We start from the raw sequence: 19,351 nt of genomic DNA, 5'->3' as shown, positions 1-19,351 counted from the left end.
GCAAAGTTTAGGATTGCATCAGAGATAAAAGAAAAGTCATAATATTGTGTTCTACTACAAACTCTTTTCCTCACAAAAAAACTTTTAAAATTGTATTTATATTAACCACTTTTCAGTGTACACAGCACTTTTTTTCAGTATAATAATAATGATAATTCTGTTACTAAAATTAAAGAAAATATTATAGAATTAGAGAAAGTAGTATTTATTTACTTATTTATTCATTCATACAATATTACAAAAGCATAAACAAGCACAGACTAAACATAAAATGTATTATTGTGACACTACACTTATGCATTTAGCAGACGCATTTATCCAAAGCAAAAAGGGGAAAGTTACTGAAACGTTCTGTGATTTGTCCTATGGGCACAAAAAAAAAAAAAAAAAAAAAAGACCTTCACTGAGAGAACGAGTTCCTAAATGACCCACTTTTATCCTCGGTGCCCTTATTTTACAGTGTAGGGTTTTCTATATGTTGCTGTGCGCATGCGCAATGCCTGGCGTCTCTGTCTGACGTTTAGTACTACAAGGCTTCCGTAGTTCATACACAGAATGAGCTACACGTGAATTTGCCCTGGAAACACTCAAGCTAACAGTTGACAAGTCTCTGTGCTATTGTACATTTCACGATGTGGTTTGTTTTTGTTTCGTGAATGATGGCATAACTAAAGTATCAATCATCATCAATAATCAACGGTAAGTTGGAAAGCGAGATACATTTTAATGCTAGCTTGGCTAGTTACATTATGAATGTGAGGCTGACCATGTTTTGATGTGTATAAAAAGTAAACATGCAAATTAAATTAAACTTAGTTTAAAACATTCATTAAATTAAATTATTATTAAATGTAAAATTAAGTCATGTGGTTTTTAAGGGTCATTAAAAAAATCAGAAGGACGTTTTGATGTAGTTTTGTTTGTCTGTGTTTCAAGATTGGAAATGAGTATATCTGTACATGACTGGAAAAATCATTGTAAAGTTATGTATATTCTTCTGTCAAAAGGTGTGGGAATCCTTGTATTTATCTGTAATTTTTAAAAAAAATGCTTATTAACTAAAATACATTTTTTGTTGACAGGTCACAAGGCTTTTTTTTTTTTTTTTTTGGTAGATGTTAGCAAGGATTGGACTTCAGGTATCCTCAAGGTGTACTGGTTTATCTTTAGTATTTCCTAAGAAGAAATCCTCACTCCTTCAGATCCTCACTGCAGCACACAGTTGTGTCTTCAAAAAGTTCAGGACAATGGACAGCAAGAAAGAACCTGAAGAATCGCAGGACACAATCAGTGCAGGTGCAGACAGTACTACCACAGCAGTACCAATGGAAGAAACAAAACCTTCCAGCTCTACAGAAGGCAGCCAGACCTCATCTACAGAACCTGGGCTTTTACCAGGGGAGACGGTTGTCAGGGAGGGAAAGGCTGCTATTTTATTCCCTAGTGCTAATGAGGTGTTCTACAACCCTGTGCAGGAGTTCAACCGAGATTTAACGTGAGTATGGCATCTAGTCTTGTGACGTCTTCTAATGTTTTCTTTTTAATTTTGCCATTGAACTGCCTATATACCTTCTTCGATCAGGTGTGCGGTGATCACAGAGTTTGCTAGGGAGCAGCTGGCTCAGAGGGGCGTCCGGATCTTGATCCCGGGTGAGAAAGATCGAGTTGTTGTTCGACTCTCGGAGGAGAAGAATGGAACGGTGGACCAGGAAACATCAGAACAGCCTGGAAATGAGAAGAAAAAGAAAGAAGAGGGTGACAAGAAGGAGTTCATCACTGCCTCTGTAGGAGAAAGATGTGAGGTCTGTGTGTGGGCGTCTTAAAACTGTGTTTTAATCATTGTTTATATACTATTATATAGCATTTGTTAATATTTTGAAGTAGCTTTATTTTCGCTTGCATTTTAGTTTTAGTAATTTTGTAATGTGTTTTTGTTGTTTTATTGGATTGTTTTTAATTACTTAAATAGTTTGTTATTATGTTAACTATTTTTATTTCAGTTTTAGTTTTAGTAATTCTGGTACTTAAACTTTCATTCAGTGGCCATGGCAACATTTCTAGTGAAGTTTTCATCTTATGTTTTCAGTTTCACTTCTTAACGTTTTTTTAATTTTTGTTTTTTTGTGTGTGAATTAGTTCTCAGGATGTATATGTAATGAATAGCCCTTCAGGTGTATGAGTGTGTGTGTATATATGTAAAATTAAAATAGGGTATTAATAAATAAATAAAATATAACAAAATTATAGATGTATTTAAATTCAAGTAATTTGGTCAAAAATAATTTAAATTAATTTTAGAATTTTAAATAAATTTTATATGTAAGATTATTTTACAATACTGGTGTTTTCACCTTGTCTTGTTTTTTTTCTCAGTATTCTATGACAGACATAAGTCAGGTTTTTTTCCCGTATTTGTGAATTTCTATGGCTAAAACTGTCTGCCAAATAAATAAAGTAATTTATCTCTTTTCTGCTTTAGCAAGGTCTGCGTGTGCTGGAGGGTCTGGCAGCATCAGGCCTGCGTTCTGTACGTTTTGCTCTGGAGGTTCCTGGCCTGAAGAGCATCACTGCTAATGATTACTCTGCTAAAGCTGCCGCCCTGATTGCCCGCAATGCACAACACAACAACGTGTCCCACATACTGCAAGCCAGCCAAAGAGATGCCAGGTCTGAGCACCCTGCTCTTTATTTTATTTTTGCTCTTTTATAATATGTTTATTTCACAAACATATTTCATTTATATATATTTCAATTTATCTTTATTTTTGTTTTTTCATTTTTTATTTCTGTAATTTCAAGCTCTGAAGCTTTTTTTTTAGTAATTATTATTATAATTTTAGTATTTCACCCCTCCTAATTAAGTTTTTTTTTTTTTTTTTTTTTGCCCAGTTACTGAAAATGATTTGTTATAGTTTTAGTCAACAGTAACAACACTGATTCGATTACATTCTAAATTCTGGTATAACAACGTCTTTACAGCATGGTGATGTATGAGGCAAGAGGGAGGAAGGAACGATATGATGTTATTGATCTTGACCCCTATGGCAGCCCTTCTCCATTTCTGGATGCAGCTGTGCAGGCTGTCAGTGAGGGTGGTGAGTCTGTGGCTGTTCTCTTACATGCACATTCTGATTTCATTTAACACAATATGCTCTACACATAAAGTAATCTCACTCTCTCACTGTCAGGGTTGCTTTGCATTACGTGTACGGATATGGCTGTAATGGCTGGAAATAGTGGGGAGACCTGCTACAGCAAATATGGCTCTGTGTCCATCAAGTCCAAATACTGTCATGAGATGGTAAGATCGGGCTAACTTTTGATTGGAAATGGATGGACTGAAGGAAGCTCATATCATAACATCATATCTATGTCTTAATCACACTCTTTTTTTTTTTTTTTTTTTTTTTTATTCTAGGCTTTGCGTATAATTCTGCACAGTTTAGATCAGAGAGCAGCTGTTTATCAGCGCTACATTGAACCTCTCTTGAGTGTGAGTGTGGATTTCTACATCCGTGTATTCGTCAGAGTCAAAACAGGCCAGGTCGTGGTCAAAAACGCTGCAAGGTAAAACACAGTTTGCTCTGTCTGTCTATATAGAGATAAAATATCTGCTACTAATCATATATGAAAAAGTGCAATATTTATAAAGAATTCTACAAGAATTACAAAAAAAAAAAGATGCTGTTTATTTATATATATATATATATATATGTATGTGTAAGCATAAGAGAGTTCTTTCAAATTTCAAATACTTTGAAAATTTAACAGACCCCAGATTTTTGTATGGAAATGTATTCTGTGATTAGTAAATCCAGGTATCTGTGTGCTTCATAGTAAGCAGGCGCTGCTGTATAATTGTGTCGGCTGTGGTGCGTTTCATCTTCAGAGGATGGGCAAGAAGACAAGCCAAGGCAAACAGTAAGTATTTCTACCTCCCTGATTGATCTGTTCACTTGTTCTCAATGTTACTGTACTGTCGGTATCATTGTGTTTTCAGTAAGCTTATATTTATAATATATATGTAATATGTTTGTTACAGTATGAAGTATTCGGCAGCCACTGGACCACCTGTAGGGCCCAGCTGTGAACACTGTGGGCAGAGGCACCAGGTCTGAACTATCAATATCTCCTCTTATGTGTATTACAAAAAATAAAATATCCCTTTGATGTATAATTAGTTGGTACTGATATATCATGCATCCCTACTTACTGTGTCATGCATCCCTACTTACACAGTGTCGGTTATCTGCGGTTACTATATAAATCAGTATCAGCTGTTAATCCTCTCGTTTACACTGTTTTTACATCTTACATTTAATGTTTTTACAACAAGAAGTCATTTAATAACACTGTTAAATGTACTAATATTAATTTCCGTTAATATTACTGTTTGGGGTTTAGATTTAATGTTTCCTCTTTTATTTATTCAGACAAAATAGTATAGAATTTTGATTTGATTCAGCCATGTATCAAACCGTTCTTATCGTATTGACCAGAATTGTAATATCGTTGCATTACTGTATAAAAGCAACTGACATCTTCAGTATGTTTCAACGATGAACTTTTAGTTCCTCACCTTGTTTTGATTTCTTTATTCCTCTCTGTATTTGCAGTTGGGTGGTCCCATCTGGGCGGAGCCTATTCATGACATTGCATTTGTTCAGAAGGTTCTGAGTGCCGTTTCAGGGAACCCCACCCGCTTCAGGACGTCCAAGCGGATCGAGGGGGTGCTTAGCATGGTGACCGAGGTCAGTCGTTAATGAACTTCACAGTAAGAATCATCAGCATGATTGTGACATTTTAAATGTATCCAGGCAAATAAGTTTTTGTTTTCTGAATAGAGAATGAGTGCTAATAGTTTGCGTTTTGTGTTTTAGGAGCTGAAGGATATTCCTCTGTATTATGTTTTGGATAATTTGAGCAGCACAGTTCACTGCAACACTCCGTCCACTCTGCAGTTCAGGTAGACTCAATATAACATATTCAACCTGTGTTATGTACACTACTGTTGCAGAGATTAGAGTCAGTAAGAATTATTATTATTATTTTTAAATTAAAGGGTTAGTTCACCCCCAAATGAAAATTCTGTCATTTACATTTTAAGTCATAAGACTCTCATTCATTTTTGGAATACAAAAAAAGGATATTTTTAGAGAAAAGTTATGGTTGAGCTTTTATGTTCACTGATCAATGTTTATATGTGAATAAAGGCATCAATTAAATCTTTTCATTACATGAAGTGATTATATATCTTAGGAATACCTGGGTTTTAAAGCGTCAAGAGTTTTGGGTCAATAGACTTTCAATGGAGGGTGTCCTCATTTTCTTTCTGTGGTGTAGGTCAGCTCTCCTGCATGCTGGGTACAGAGTGTCTCTCTCTCATGCCTGTAAAAATGCAGTGAAGACCAACGCTCCTGCTGAGGTGTTGTGGGATATCATTCGTTGCTGGGTAAGTGACCACCATACACTCTTAAAGGGGGTGGTTGATTGCGATTTCACTTTTTAACGTTAGTTAGTGTGTAATGTTGCTGTTTGAGCATAAACAATATCTGCAAAACTACGATGCTGAAAGTTCCATGCAAATAGAGATATTGTCTTTTAAAATTATGGCAGTTTAATGCCTACAAAAACGGCTCGTAGGGACTACAATGAGCTACTGTGATGTCACAAACCCAGAAATTTCCATAAGCTCCACCCCCAGGAACACGTAACAAAGGGGGCGAGGCCATGCTGCGCTACTTTAGAGAAGAGGAAGAGTTGTTGCCATGCCGTCAAAACTAGGGCTGCACGATAAAATCTGAATATATGAATCGCTATTCTTTCCTCTAACGATTCTAATGGATTCACAATCCAGTTACTGTGCTGTATTAAAGCTTTAATCAGGATAAAACCATATATAGACATTAAGAGCTGTGCTTGCGCAGGTTCTGCGCGATCCTCCACACTAATATTCTCTGAGTCTCAATCAAATCGCTCAAATTTATAAGCAATAATGACGACGCCATTGTTTACAATACAACCGGAGCACATGCCGCTGAGGTGAGGGGCATGATGTTTAGACGCGCACTAGAGGCGGTTTAGCGAATCACAACACACTGGGCCAGCTAACCAATCTGAGCCCATCGTGTATTTCTGAGGGAGGGGCTTCATAAAAACAGGAAATCATCGGAGCGTTCAAAAGAGAAGGGACAGAGCGGTGTAGAATAAAGGTGAATTATGTGAAAAATAATGTTTTTTTTTTTAAACGAAGCAATAACACATGTTAGACCCCATAAACACAATCAAGCCTAGAAAAAAAAAATAGTCAACCACCCCTTTAAGAACCTCCCCAAAAGATCCTCATGATAACACCTTATTTTCTAATGTAGTTTCTGTTTGTGTATTCCTCAGGAAAAGTCCAACCCTGTGAAAAGAGAGCGGCTATCAGAAACCAGTCCTGCTCACCGCATTCTCTCCAAAGAGCCAATGTAATGATCAAACACCTTGTATTTAATTCACCTGATGGCTATTTGATATTAAAATCCCGGTCACACTTTATTTTAAGGTCCAGTTCTTGCTATTAAAGGGATAGTTCACCCAAAAATGAAAATTCTGTCATTAATTACTCACCCTCATGTTGTTGCAAACCCGTAAGACCTCCGTTCATCTCCGGAACACAAATTAAGGTATTTTTGATGAAATCACAGAGCTCTCTGACCCTCTCATAGACAGCAAGGATCCTTACACGATCAAGGTACGATCAAGGTGTTTTCTATTTTGTTGCGCTTTGATCTGAACGAAAACATGTATTCACGTGACGTAGCTGACACAGAAAAGCATACGCTGTTTATGTTCAGTGGATACTCTCCAAAATGGCGCCAGGGTGACGCCAAGGAGACGAATTGTTGAATAAAGTCATTTTTATTTTCTTTTGCGCACAAAAAGCATTCTCGTAGCTTTGTAAAATTACGGTTGAACCACTGGTGTCACATAGATTATTTTACCGATGTCCTTGCTACGTTTCTGGACCTTGATCGTGTAAGGACACTTGCTGTCTGTGGGAGGGTCAGAGAGCTCTCGGAATTCATCAAAAAAATACCTTAATTTGCGTTCTGAAGATGAACAGAGGTCTTACGGGTTTGGTTTCCCTCAATAAACTCCTAATCTGCTATGCCTGCCGGCCGAGGGTATGAAGTTGTGAGAAACAATGAAAAATCAATGTTACTCACCTTTCAATAAGAAACAAAGCAACCTCGGCATACGAGGCCTTCCCACTCCTTGAGTTCTCTCCACCGCCGGAAACTGGCCCCTTACAGCTGATTGGCTGTTTTGGGACTCGGTCTCGCACTGTGGCCAAAAGCGTTTTTCAAATATAGCTTAGTGCACCTTTAATAGTGAGAATTGGTCCCTATACTAGTGTTACCAAAATCCCTGTTGTTTGTGTTGTTGTACCTTTTAGTTTAGTTTAATAAAAAAAAAATTGTATTACCATTAATCTTCATATTCTCTTGTTTAGTCTTCAAGCCTGCTTTGAAATCAGAGAAGATGCAAACCCTCAATCACGAAAACGGCACCTCACACGTTTCCAGGAGAACCCATATGCCAACTGGGGACCCAAAGCACGTGCCAAAGCTGGGTGGGTCATACGGCTAATGTTCTTTTGTTAAATCATAAGCAAAATCTTTTAACCGGTCTTAAAAGTGTATTTTCTTGTATTTAGTGGAGGAATCTGTTCTGAGCTGGAGGACAAAAGAAAACAGTTTCAGGGTAAAAGAAAGAAACCAATCACAGACTCCTCTCAACTCAAAAGCTTCCCCTGTAAGAAGTTTCGAAGGGTATGTCCGCTTGACTACAATATATGTAGTGATTTCAGAATCATTTAAATACTGAGAAGTTGCCTTAATAGTTGTCCTTACCAAACTAGTCAGTGTTTGAGAATTTAAAAACAAGCAATTTTATTTTATTTTGCAAAGTACAAGAATTATTGTCCAACTTTTATTCTAGTACATGTGATAAATGTTTAATGTATTAGATCAATTAATTGGGTTTAGTAGTCAGAAGTGCCCTTAATTGATGATAAATTATTCAGCAATAACTCATACATATTAAATCACAACAGCTATTTTACATAAAGCTATTGTATTTTCTTTCTTTTCTAGGGAACATGTTCATATGGAGATAAATGCTGTTATTCGCATGAACTCGAGCAAGAATCTAATGAGGAAAAGATGGACTAAGTGGTTTTCTCACTACTGAATAACGCATGTGTCCAAATGGGTACAGATTCGCAACTAAAGTTTGTTAATTGGAGTTGTGCGATGCAAGTTAAATTTTTCTGGCGATGCAGTGGTGGGACATATTTTATTCTTTGCAGTCATTTTATGTTTTGAATGTTTTAGTTTTGCCTGGCAAATAAATACTAAGTGAATGGTTGTGTATGTCTATTCAGCATGAGCAGGACACATCATGTATAATTTAAAAACAATTTATTACTGGACATTAAATTTATTCCACAGTTCATTCTTCAAAAAATCTGTCATTTTCATATGAAAGGCACAGTAGAAAAATACAATCAGATTATTGCACAAATGTATATTAGAAAGAAATATAAGATGCCCATTTGGCCAGTAGATAACCAAAATAGAGCTTGTGAGATTCATGCAGAAGAAATAGACTAAATCATATACATCTTTATGAACATATGGCACAGTGAAGAATATCCATACTCAAATTTTACAAAATTAAAACTAGAAAAAAACTAGAAACAGTTCTAATTGGACAATGCCGCGTAGTTCAGCTCGTAATGAATTAGTGCCAGGTTTAGAGACTCCAATGCAACACTCTGATTGGCTCATACAGTGATCTGTAGGTTGTCGGTTCTACAGCTGTCGTACCCGCAACAAGAAGGTGCGGATCTCCATTGGGTTTAGAGTGACTTCCCATGGTGAAGGATCTTTGGCACTGAGTGGAAGGGGCTTTGATGCCTTTGCTGAAAGACAAACACATCAGACACTTAATTTCTGGAAGCTAATTTGTTCAAAAGTTAGAGAAATTAAGAATTGTTACCCGTGTTCCACTGCAGGCGGTTCATGTCCTCTTTCCACTGATTTGCCCCTAGACTCATCTCAGATGCTCCAAGCACCTCCAGAGTAGAAAACAGCTTCTGCACACACAAAGATAAAGTGTATCAATATGAAAATGATTCATTGTTATTTATGTACTATAAGCAATAAGGCACTCAAGATTGAGCTGACTACATTCACAATAGGTGTTGCACTGCGTCTTGATTCACTGAGTTTTTGATTTTTATTAAAATAATTAATTATAGTCATGCCAAATCCGATCTCCTTTGGACCCCAAAGAGATGGATGCTCTATTTGGTGCCTGTTTATAAATAACCAGAAATTCTTAATCATGAAAATCGTGTTAGCTAATGACTTATATTTCATTGCTGAAGCTAAAATCTTCCAGTAACAATTTGTTTTCAGTTAGCAAGTTAACAGATTAGCCAACTAGCTTAGCACACTGCTGAATGCATAAGAAAGATCTTTTAAAACAATTTATCAGGATTCTTCAGAACAAATCTTGCAGAACACAGAACTTAAGGAGAATTGTCTTGGATGTTTGTTCTGAGAAATTAGTCCGTGAAACACAATCAGTGTTTGACTGCAGCAAGATTTACTTATTGTTAAAGTAGGATTGAAAATGTGTGTGTTACTTGTAAGTTGACTGTAACAGGCTGCGAGTGCGTTTTGCTCTCTTTGGCCTGGTACTGATGTTCCAGCCTAATCAGAACCGAGTCTTTATCCCACTGAGACAGTGTCAACAGGTGAACAGCAGGGGGCAGAGCAGCCTGAAGCCCAGAGAACTATGGGAAGGAGGGAATGATCAGTCACTTATTCAGTCATCTACTAAGAGTTTAAGCTAATAATGAGGAACCTATTCAGTTCGTCCATCCATTGATCTTCTACAAACCTCCAGTTTTATATTGGTGGGAGGTGTGCCGTCCTGGAAGGAGAGCAAGGGTTGGAGCACCATACCCTGTGCGAGGGGTCTGTGGACATCTGCGGCCATATTTGGTGGAGTGAGGGTCAGCAGCAGGCGCCCTCGGGCAACTAAACCATCCAAAAACTCTCCTGGCTCAGAGAGAGGCTCTCCCACTCCTCTAAAATCATCATGCAGCAGTCTCCTGTGCAGCTGAGAGAGAGTTTGCTATTAGCTGTTAGCATATAGAGACCATGCCTCTGGATGCCCAAATCCACTATAATTTGATAAATACTGTTTTTCTGTCAGAATACAGTTTTAAGAGTTTTTTTTAGACAAGAACTTTTGTGTATTTAGACTTCAAATATGCAGTCCGTTAATAAAGAAAATGTCTATTTGAAAATTTGCTTCAGAATTTTCGAAGATGTGAGCTCCAGGGCATCAGTGGCTGTTCAGCACTCATGAACCCGCCGAGAGCAGCAATTACCTCGGCCAGATCTTCTTGAATGCTTGTAGCTGCGTGATATGGCTGTGCATCGGCACGCTATGATTAGCTACGGCGCTCACACTCACAATACCTTCTGTAATGCCAATAAAGCACTTTTAAAATGAACTGAGGGAGAGATTTGACAGAGAGAAGGAAAGGTAATTTTATTTTACCATGATTTCCAGTGAGCCGTTATAGATGCTGCTGGCTCCTTGAGAGCGATCAGTCACTACTGTCAGCTGATGCTTGTCATCCTAAATGCACACACGCATATTAGACTCTCTGACAGGTTAGGCCCAAGACTGTTTATGAAAATCTAAGTGACAACAGAAAACGAGGACGAAGACAGGCAATATTAAAAAGACAAAAGAAAAAAAAAATGGGTTTAAAATATGCAAATAAAATAATAAAAACAGACACAGGATCCAAAAAAAGACAAGAAAGCTGATGTAACTGGCTGAACGACACTTGCCTTGATGTAAGCGCGAGAATTGATTGGATAGTAGTTTCCGGCGATTGGCTCTGTCTGCTTCAAATCCCAAGTGGGCCGATAATCTTTCCTACAATGACACTAAAGTGACTCCACTACAATGACTCCTTAGATTACTTTTCCAACAGCAGAGATGCATAACTATTTAAAAGCTTGGGATCAGTAAGGTTTTTTAAAGAAGTCTCTTATGCTTTCCAAGGCTGCATTTACAGTATTTGTTCAAAACATAGTAAAAAAAAATATTACAATTAAAAAATATTTATATTTATATATATATATATATATATATATATAAAAAGTACATTAAAATTTCTGTAACCAATCCTTCTATTTATTTTAATCTCCTCACCGTCGTTCTAGAACCTCTCTGCCATTGGAATCAGTGTAGAAATAATCAGAGGACTCAATGTCTGTGTCCAAACGAGTGATCACTTCTTTCCCTAAACCATCTCTGTAAAGAGAAGGAGAGCAGATAGTCAGAGAGGAAGAGCTATTAAGCCTTACTACTTTCATTTTCGCAACAAATCTATAATGCAGAGAAATCCGTGTATGTGTGTTGACTCACGCAATAGGCAAAGGTCCCACAGTCCACTCCAGCTCCAGTTCCCTATGGCCTTCATACAAACGGACAACCTGTGACACCCAGGGGCTGAACTGCTGCGTCACCTCTTGAACTGTGCTGGACACGGTAACTATCTGTATTTCAGCAGTTTTGTTAATGACAAAGGGGTCTGAAGAATTTGGTCTGAAAATGTAAGCCCCCGACGTCTGCGGACTCTCCTTGTTATTCCCAGCACTTGCGTTATACCTTTAATTGTCAAAAAGCACACAACACTTTATTTTTTTGTTAGGATTCACTTTTTTGATACCATCAAACATGACAAGTAAATACTGCATATCATTGTATTTACTGGCACTCCAAGACAATTCAAGAAATAATATAGTATACCGTATCTAATCACATCAAAAACTCACATTAAAAAACCCAAAGATAATACTACGGTAGATAGAAAACTGGAAGGCACAGACTAAACTAACCAGTAGAAGTTCTGAGTGAGTCGAATGGTTTGATTCGTTTCCAGGTTTGTCAGGCTGCTCAACAGACCTGTGGTGTCGTCGAAGGTCACCTTCAAGAACTAAAACGCATACATAAGAACAGATTTACAATTTATGCTAACTAAAACATGAAATAATCTGCAAAATAATCGCAAAAAGTTCAGTGCTACGTAAAGTTATTGACACACTTATGTGAATACGGAAAATCAAGCGCAGAATGTGTTTGATATTAAAAAGAGTTATTAAGCACAATGCTCGGTGTCAAGTTGTGTCAAAATACCCATTTTGCCGATTATTCACATAAACATACTCGGTTATGTCTTATTCTTCTAATGTTATTATTTTTAATTCCAAAAATAAAAACTACTTGTTTAAAAAAAAAAAAAAGTGTCTGAATTTAGTAAGACACATTTTTTTTCAGTGCATTTCATGCACGACTATTGTACATTTAGTGTCATACACAATATCTTAACCCCTTAACTGTCACTCACACTTTTGAACACAGACATGATAGTGCACTATCCAAACTTATTTTTTTATAATTCATGAATGAAAACATTTTCCAACGTGATTTTGATGTACCATTTCCATGGTAATGCAATGTCTGATTTTAAAATGGGTTTCAAAGGATGAATTTTGAGATTTTAAGTTTTCAACTGATATATAATTTCTTATGATTTCTAAAGCGTGATAGAGAAAAAGGCAAAAAAGAAGACTTTCTGTGACAAAGGTCAGAACTCCTGATATGATGTAGATTTTTCAGGTGCACTCTTGTCATAAATTAATCTATTACTTTTCCTACATAATTTAACAAAAAAAGTGGTAAAATACCTATTTAGGAGTCTTAGACCTTTCCAACGATATATAGTTTGTCATGATTAGATTAGGATTTAATTGTAAAATAGTGAAGTAAACGTAGGCGTCCCACAGGGTGGACGGTGACAGTTAAGAGGTTAAATGTGGTAACCTCCTTATGAAATCCTGGTGGGACTGACTAGTAGGTTTTGAGTTGTTTGTTGAGCTGGTTTCTTGCATCAAAAAATAGCCATGACCATTTCCATTCCCTCTTTTACCCTAAACATTAAATAGATTTCTCTACTGTCATGTAAAAACCATGTACTCTACCTTTAATTTCTGTGAAAACTTGTAAATGCCACCTGTTTTCATTTAGCTAACCACTTTGCATGTGAAAACCACCAGCCAAGTTCACACGAAGTCATTCAGGCGTACAAAGTTGCTAAATACAGAAGTGGGTGGGGTCAATATAACTACCATTCAAAAGTTTAGGGTCAGTTTTTTTTTTTTTTTTTTTTAAATAATACTTTTATTAAGGAAGGATGCAATAAATTAATAAAAGGTGACAGCAAAGACTTTTACATTGCTACCAAAGATTTTTATTTTACATAAATGCTGTTCTTTTGAATTTTCTATTGCCATCACATTTAAAAAAAAATAATATATATATTTATATATTTAAATATTTAAAATTGTTATAATCTTTCACAATATTACTGTTTTTACAGCATTTCTGATACAAATAAATGCAGCCTAGGTGGTTAAACAAGTTATTTCAAAAGAGCAATTTTTTGGATCTTAACCAGATAGTTTCCACTTGTGCTGCTGCATGTACCTTGTTCTGAATGGAGCGAGTGGCTATGGGTTTGGCGCTGGATGCTGGAGGCTCATCCTTAAGCATGGAGATGATGTATGTAGTGTAGCCAAGAGGAGGAGCTTCAACCTGGAAAACCAACTCACCTTTAGCATAACCCCTGTTCCGCCTCATTTGCTGTGTGGACTGAGACAGTGGAACCACCTGACAGACAGCAGAGGAAGAAGAGATGATGATTTCATATCATAAATGTTACAAATATGCTTAAAATGACATAAACCCAACCTGACTGTCCACTACTTTCCCGTTTGTATCAGTAACACTGTACAATGAACCATTGACGGGCAAGCGAACAGGCCAGTTTACAGTCCTGCCCAGAGGATTGTACACATTCATAGAGAACTGAGAGAGAATAAAAAAAGAGAAAGATCATAATTCAATAGTGAATGTGCTTTTTATTGTATGAATGTGTTTACTGAAATCTGTGTATAGTACCTTTTGGCTGCTTTCTGTGAGGGGACACACACTGATGTTGAGATTCTCACAGAACACACGTGGAGATTCAGAACCACTGAGAACAGCCAGAGAATTACGAACCAGCACCTAGAACAAGAAAGGGACAGTGGCAAAAACAATGCCTTTTTTAATTAATTTGTGAATGTTTCTGATAGCCATGCCAATAAAGCACATTCAAATGAAAATTTTATTACAATCGAAACAATGTGACAAAGAAAAATGCAGAAAAAATTACAGTTTATGTCTTTGTACCTCACAATGTGCCCAGCCTGTAGCCAGTCTCCTGGCATAGTCATATGCCACATGCTGTTTTTCTGTCCCAGACACAGCATCGTGATGTTGGGCTACACCCATCGCCCTCTCTGAGTAACAAGAAAAGATGTCAAACAGACCACATTTACATTTACAGACATGTACATTTAGTCACTTTGCAGACACTTTTATGCAAAGCGACTTAGAATTGGGGAATACATAAAGCGATTCATCTTAAAGAGCAGGAAGTGCTCGTAATACCAAGTTTCAGGCATTGTTCCAAACAAGTACAAGCTAGAAAGGGAAGGAATAAATAAAGAGAAAGACACTATTTGATGAAGTCAAATAGTGTTGAAAGAGATGAGTTTAAACAATTAAAGCCAACGGAAGTGATACATTTACAACAGATGCAGACTTACTCATAGTATCACTGTCCCCTTCACCAAAGGGTCCTGATGTGGACTTGGGCCCACCGAGCACCTCCAACTGGTTGCATGTCTAGAAGATCAAAACCAGACAATACAGATTACCCCCCCCCAAATTGAATAAATAAACACTGCAGATGTGATTGTTTTTGTGTGCATTACCTGTAGTCGGCTGTTGCTCAGTCTCTCGTATAACTTCAATGCTGGTCGGCTAGTAAAATAACCCGTCCAGAAGTCATGAGCATCATCAGCATAGGGGAAAAAATCATCTGTCTTCAGAGGCCTAAGATGAATGTCCAGGACAGAAAAAAGAAAATCACCCTTTTATGCTAGTATTAAAGGATATCTTAACAGGTCGTATTTAAACGCATTAGATATGTAGTCACACAAACCAGGTGAGGTTGGCTAGGTTGAGGTCCTGTAGGTAGCAGGATGGTGTCGAGTAAAGCACATTCACCTTGCTTCCTTTAGCTTGCAGGGCATTAACATACTTGATCAGCTTATCCATGTTCTTGTACCAGAGATTGGCGTTCTCATACTGGAAGTCTGAACCCATGGTCATAATGATGTGGTTTGTCTTATAAAAAGCAGCCTGGGAACAGAAATCTCACATGAGCTTTATATATGATTGACTGAACTGAGTACTGCTGCAATGCTGTTGAAATACCTGGTCATAGGAAACATTCAAAAACCACTGTACTATCTCATCCACATTGTAGTCCTCAAGGTCTGGGTCGTCTCTTATGGGAGCATCATTACATGACTGGTCCCAGCAGAAGCCCGCAGGTGGGTTATAGCCATTTGGAAGAACACCTTTAGAGATGAAAGAAATAAGGATATGGCTAAAACATATCAAGTTTGAGGTCTGTAAGATCAATTTAATCTTACTGACTGACTTTGAATGGTTTTTAAATATAATATATACAACAGGAGAGTACTGTAAGTACGAAGTGTCGATTCTGCACTTGATTGTCGATTCTGCACAATTTGAAAAACTGAATTTGAATAATCAGACAACAAAAAGCAGCACGTTTACAGATTAGTACCCGTGAAGAGATCAGCGAGAGGCGGCGTCAGGCTTTCACTGGCCCTCCAGAGCATTTCCATCTCTTTGGTCTTCATCCTGCGAGCTTTGTCCTGATAGTCCAAACGGCCAAAGAAGAAACCGTCATAGCCCATCTGTAAACAAATCAAGAGTCATCAGCATCACTATGCCATACCAGTCACAAATAATGTGCCATGGTTACCTGAGCAAAGATGGAGGCGTGTTCTCGGGCGTGTCCAAACGGGTCAATGTGCCAGGCCACCCGGGGACGGCCGCATTCACCGAAGGTGTCATTCAGGAATCGCAGCCCTAGAGTCATCTGATCTATGACTGCGCTGTAGTGCGTGGTGGCCTCGTCACTCATGCACCAGCCACCATTTATAAACTCAAGACGACCTAAGAGAAAAGATTCAAAATATTGGGGGGGGGGGATAATCATACATTTTCAGAGTGTAAGCAAAGTATTTTAGAACTTCTTACGTCACTTCACAATTTTAGTGCAATTAAATTAACATTAATTTTAGCGTCATTTTTGTAAAAATGTATTCCAATCATTTTTTATATATATTTATTAATTTTGTATTCTTTATTGTCTCAGACAGCTTTAAAAGGGGAAAATAATTATACAGATTCAGGGTGTAAGATAAGCATTACGTTTTACGTCACTTCACATTTTAGTATCATTACATTTTGTGTGTGTGTGTGTTTTACAAATCTTTTTTATTTTTATACTTTTTATCATCTCAGACTTAAAAACAAACACCCTCCTCACCCTCATTCACCAGTTGTGTTACAATTCGCCGTGTGTTCTGGCTCTGTTGCCTCCACCAGCGGTAAAAGAAGGCCATCTCTACGTAGATGAACCGTCGGGCTGGATCCTTCTGTAGCTGATCTATTACCGAGTCCAAAATATACTGAACTCCTGCATGCTGGATGTTGTTTCGGTCTAAAAAAAACACAATGACTGGAATAAAAAAAACTGAGCTTTGCGTTTTATTTACATGCCTGAACCAGCCTGACACCAACGAAATGCTGTGTGTTTTATGTTGTGAGGTTAAACATTAAGCTTTAACACTCCAATGCATTTCCACGATCATATGACAAGCAACACATAAATCATACAACAGTCACATGAAGAATGTGGTCTACTACAAACCAATGGAAGTTACGAACAAGTGAGACATGAACAAAGCTTCACCTCCATAGTAGTATTGATCCACAGTCTTGAGCCAGCCAACATCATCATGTGTGTGAGGAACCAGATGGACATTCAGCATGGAAGGATTTGTGGCTGGACATGACTGCAGAGATACATTGTCCGTTGTCAGTGGAGAGATACAACAATGAGTTTTGCTTCCTCATTCTACAATCATTTCCTGTTTACTTAATTTTAACATCTACTTTGGTGCATGCCCAAAACTCTATGGTAATGTAGTGACATCAAGTGCAAAAATTATTAATACCAAAGTACTTTTGGTAAACTTTTGTTATTGTGGATTATTTCCCTCAGTGCTAAATTTTTACATTTAGTCAAACCTTTCTCAAGGGTCCTACAACGAAGAACTTATAACCACTTACACATTAAAACAGAACTCACCTTGTAACCGCATATGGAGTTTCGTCCCGTGGGTAAAGAAAACACAAGACAGAAGAGCAGCTGGAACAGAAAACTGATGCAGAGCGCAGCCATGATGAAAATGAGACTACAATCATATGACAGCCGAATTTATGTTATGTCACGTGACTTCTCCACCCGTAGTTTACGAATAAACAAAATAAAAGTCTTCAAATAGCTACAAAGTCCTTAAATATCTACAAAATAAACGTCCTTAAATAAAAGGTAAGAATAAAGCCATTGATAAAAATACAAGACAGTATATTATATTATAGGCCTATTATTATTGCTTCCGTAACAACAAACATTTCTACCCCTAGTAGTTTTTTTTTTTTTTAAGTGTACCTAAGGAGACAATTAACAGTGTCTTATGACAACAATGTCCTAAGTTATTGTAACTATGACTTTAATTGCCACCTGTAAACTGTTAGTGTCTGATGGATATTAAACATTTTTGATAAACTTTTTCTTTTTTCCCCCACATTGCTTCAGTATTTTGCTCACAAAGACACAATGTTATGTATTAAGGGAGGAAGCTTTTACAGCTGTGGTTTACTGCCTCATCTGTCTGCGGCTGGGACCATTATGACCTCACCGTTTATCTACTTCATTCTCAAGCACTCCTTTTCCCTTCCCCCTCCTTTTCATGGGTTTGCAAGAGTCACGTACCCCCCATCTATCTCCTGCTTGTCTCCCATAACAGATAGCTAACATTCCTCAGATCTGGAAGAATCTTCAAAATCAATCAGCAGCAGACAAAAAGGTTTTTAAAAACATAATGTGTGTCAGGATGCATTTTTATTGTACTTTATTAGTACTTCATGTAAAACACAGATCTTTTTCAAATCCAAATGAGAAGCTTATTAAAGGGCTTATCGTGATAGAAGTTGAAGAACTGAACAGACGTTTAAAGCATTACGTCATAAGTGCCTCTAGTTAGACCATTAGAAGTCATTCATCATCATCTCAAATGTCAGACTATTGTACAATCAAAAGATTTACCAATCAAAATATTCAATTTCATATTCCCTACAGAATGACTCTCCCTGTGGTTATCCCTCCATAATTAATCATGCAACTTTGACTTTATATTGTAAGAAGATAACCCAAGAGAAGCTTAAAAGGCAGTCCAGCATGAGCCCAAAGAAAAAAAGATTTGCAGGGAGCCCTTGTGACTAAAGTCTTTGTTCACACTTTAGTCTCTTCATGAAAAGACAAGTTAAAGGATGAGCCACTTCGAAAGGAATCCAAGATCATGTTGCTGCATAGATTTTCACTCAAAGGCTCTGTGAGGAATCTCTGTTCTCTGTACAGTTATGTAGAATTAGTACAATTAATTTTAGGTTTAGACAAGCAGTAACATTAACTAGCCCTATAGCCTGTTTCGTATAGTGTTAGTTTCTAGTATGTCATTATGTTATTTGTTTTTGCCATTTTTGACATATTGCTATTGATTTGCCCTTTTATTTATTTATTTATTTTTATTAATTAATTAATTAATTAATTTTCTTTACATGATAGACTTACACTAAAACTTGAAAAAATAAAACATTGGGAAACGACACCTTTAAGTTGCTACATTGCTTGGCAATCATAAACATATTTTATATTATATCATTGTAGCTTATATATTGGTCTCTTGTGGCTTACTGCCACAAGAACGTTTTATGAACGTATTATGAACGTTTAAGTCTGTTAAAGTAAACTTCATACAAATAACAAAAGAAATCGGGACTATCAGGATTTTGGGATAAAGCCGATATTTAGAGACAAGTGCTATACAGTAGCTTATTCCAACACACTGCACCAAACACCTGGTTTAAATCAGAGGAGGACCACAGCCAGAATGTGCAATGTTTTCCCCTGTTGCTGCTCTGTAAACATTTAGAT

The 19,351-nt window shown here is 37.2% G+C and overlaps 2 protein-coding genes across 4 annotated transcripts; one reads left to right on the top strand and one right to left on the bottom strand.

The window, feature by feature from the left end:
- The first annotated feature begins 511 nt into the window (after positions 1-511).
- On the top strand, positions 512-8,441 carry trmt1 (tRNA methyltransferase 1). Of its 3 annotated transcripts, none has more exons than XM_058791934.1 (16): positions 512-699; positions 1,116-1,495; positions 1,583-1,802; positions 2,480-2,667; positions 2,980-3,095; positions 3,189-3,301; positions 3,419-3,567; positions 3,838-3,921; positions 4,043-4,112; positions 4,617-4,751; positions 4,881-4,966; positions 5,344-5,452; positions 6,394-6,470; positions 7,499-7,618; positions 7,703-7,817; positions 8,142-8,441. In XM_058791934.1, the coding sequence occupies exons 2-16, from the start codon at positions 1,116-1,118 to the stop codon at positions 8,217-8,219; spliced, it is 2,040 nt and encodes a 679-aa protein (XP_058647917.1). In that variant the 5' UTR covers positions 512-699; the 3' UTR covers positions 8,220-8,441. The 3 variants fall into 3 exon arrangements, 2 of the variants coding, with proteins under 2 accessions (XP_058647917.1, XP_058647916.1); XM_058791933.1 differs by having other exon boundaries at positions 1,083-1,495; positions 8,142-8,439; XR_009273449.1 differs by lacking the exon at positions 8,142-8,441 and having other exon boundaries at positions 1,083-1,495; positions 6,372-6,470.
- A 10-nt stretch (positions 8,442-8,451) lies between these two features.
- man2b1 (mannosidase, alpha, class 2B, member 1) lies at positions 8,452-17,582 on the bottom strand. Its single transcript, XM_058791932.1, has 22 exons — positions 17,444-17,582; positions 17,045-17,147; positions 16,619-16,792; positions 16,049-16,242; positions 15,848-15,980; positions 15,469-15,614; positions 15,194-15,393; positions 14,964-15,084; positions 14,796-14,874; positions 14,377-14,486; positions 14,104-14,211; positions 13,894-14,010; positions 13,630-13,812; positions 11,982-12,079; positions 11,509-11,751; positions 11,293-11,394; positions 10,926-11,013; positions 10,627-10,707; positions 9,958-10,179; positions 9,701-9,850; positions 9,049-9,145; positions 8,452-8,971 (listed from the first exon to the last, which is right to left on the bottom strand). The coding sequence occupies exons 1-22, from the start codon at positions 17,534-17,536 to the stop codon at positions 8,862-8,864; spliced, it is 2,952 nt and encodes a 983-aa protein (XP_058647915.1). The 5' UTR covers positions 17,537-17,582; the 3' UTR covers positions 8,452-8,861.
- Between the last annotated feature and the right edge of the window lie 1,769 nt (positions 17,583-19,351).

This window comes from Onychostoma macrolepis, chromosome 11 (genome assembly GCF_012432095.1).
Source record: "Onychostoma macrolepis isolate SWU-2019 chromosome 11, ASM1243209v1, whole genome shotgun sequence".
Classification (NCBI taxonomy): Eukaryota; Metazoa; Chordata; class Actinopteri; order Cypriniformes; family Cyprinidae; genus Onychostoma; species Onychostoma macrolepis.
This window is presented reverse-complemented; position numbering and strand designations above follow the sequence as displayed.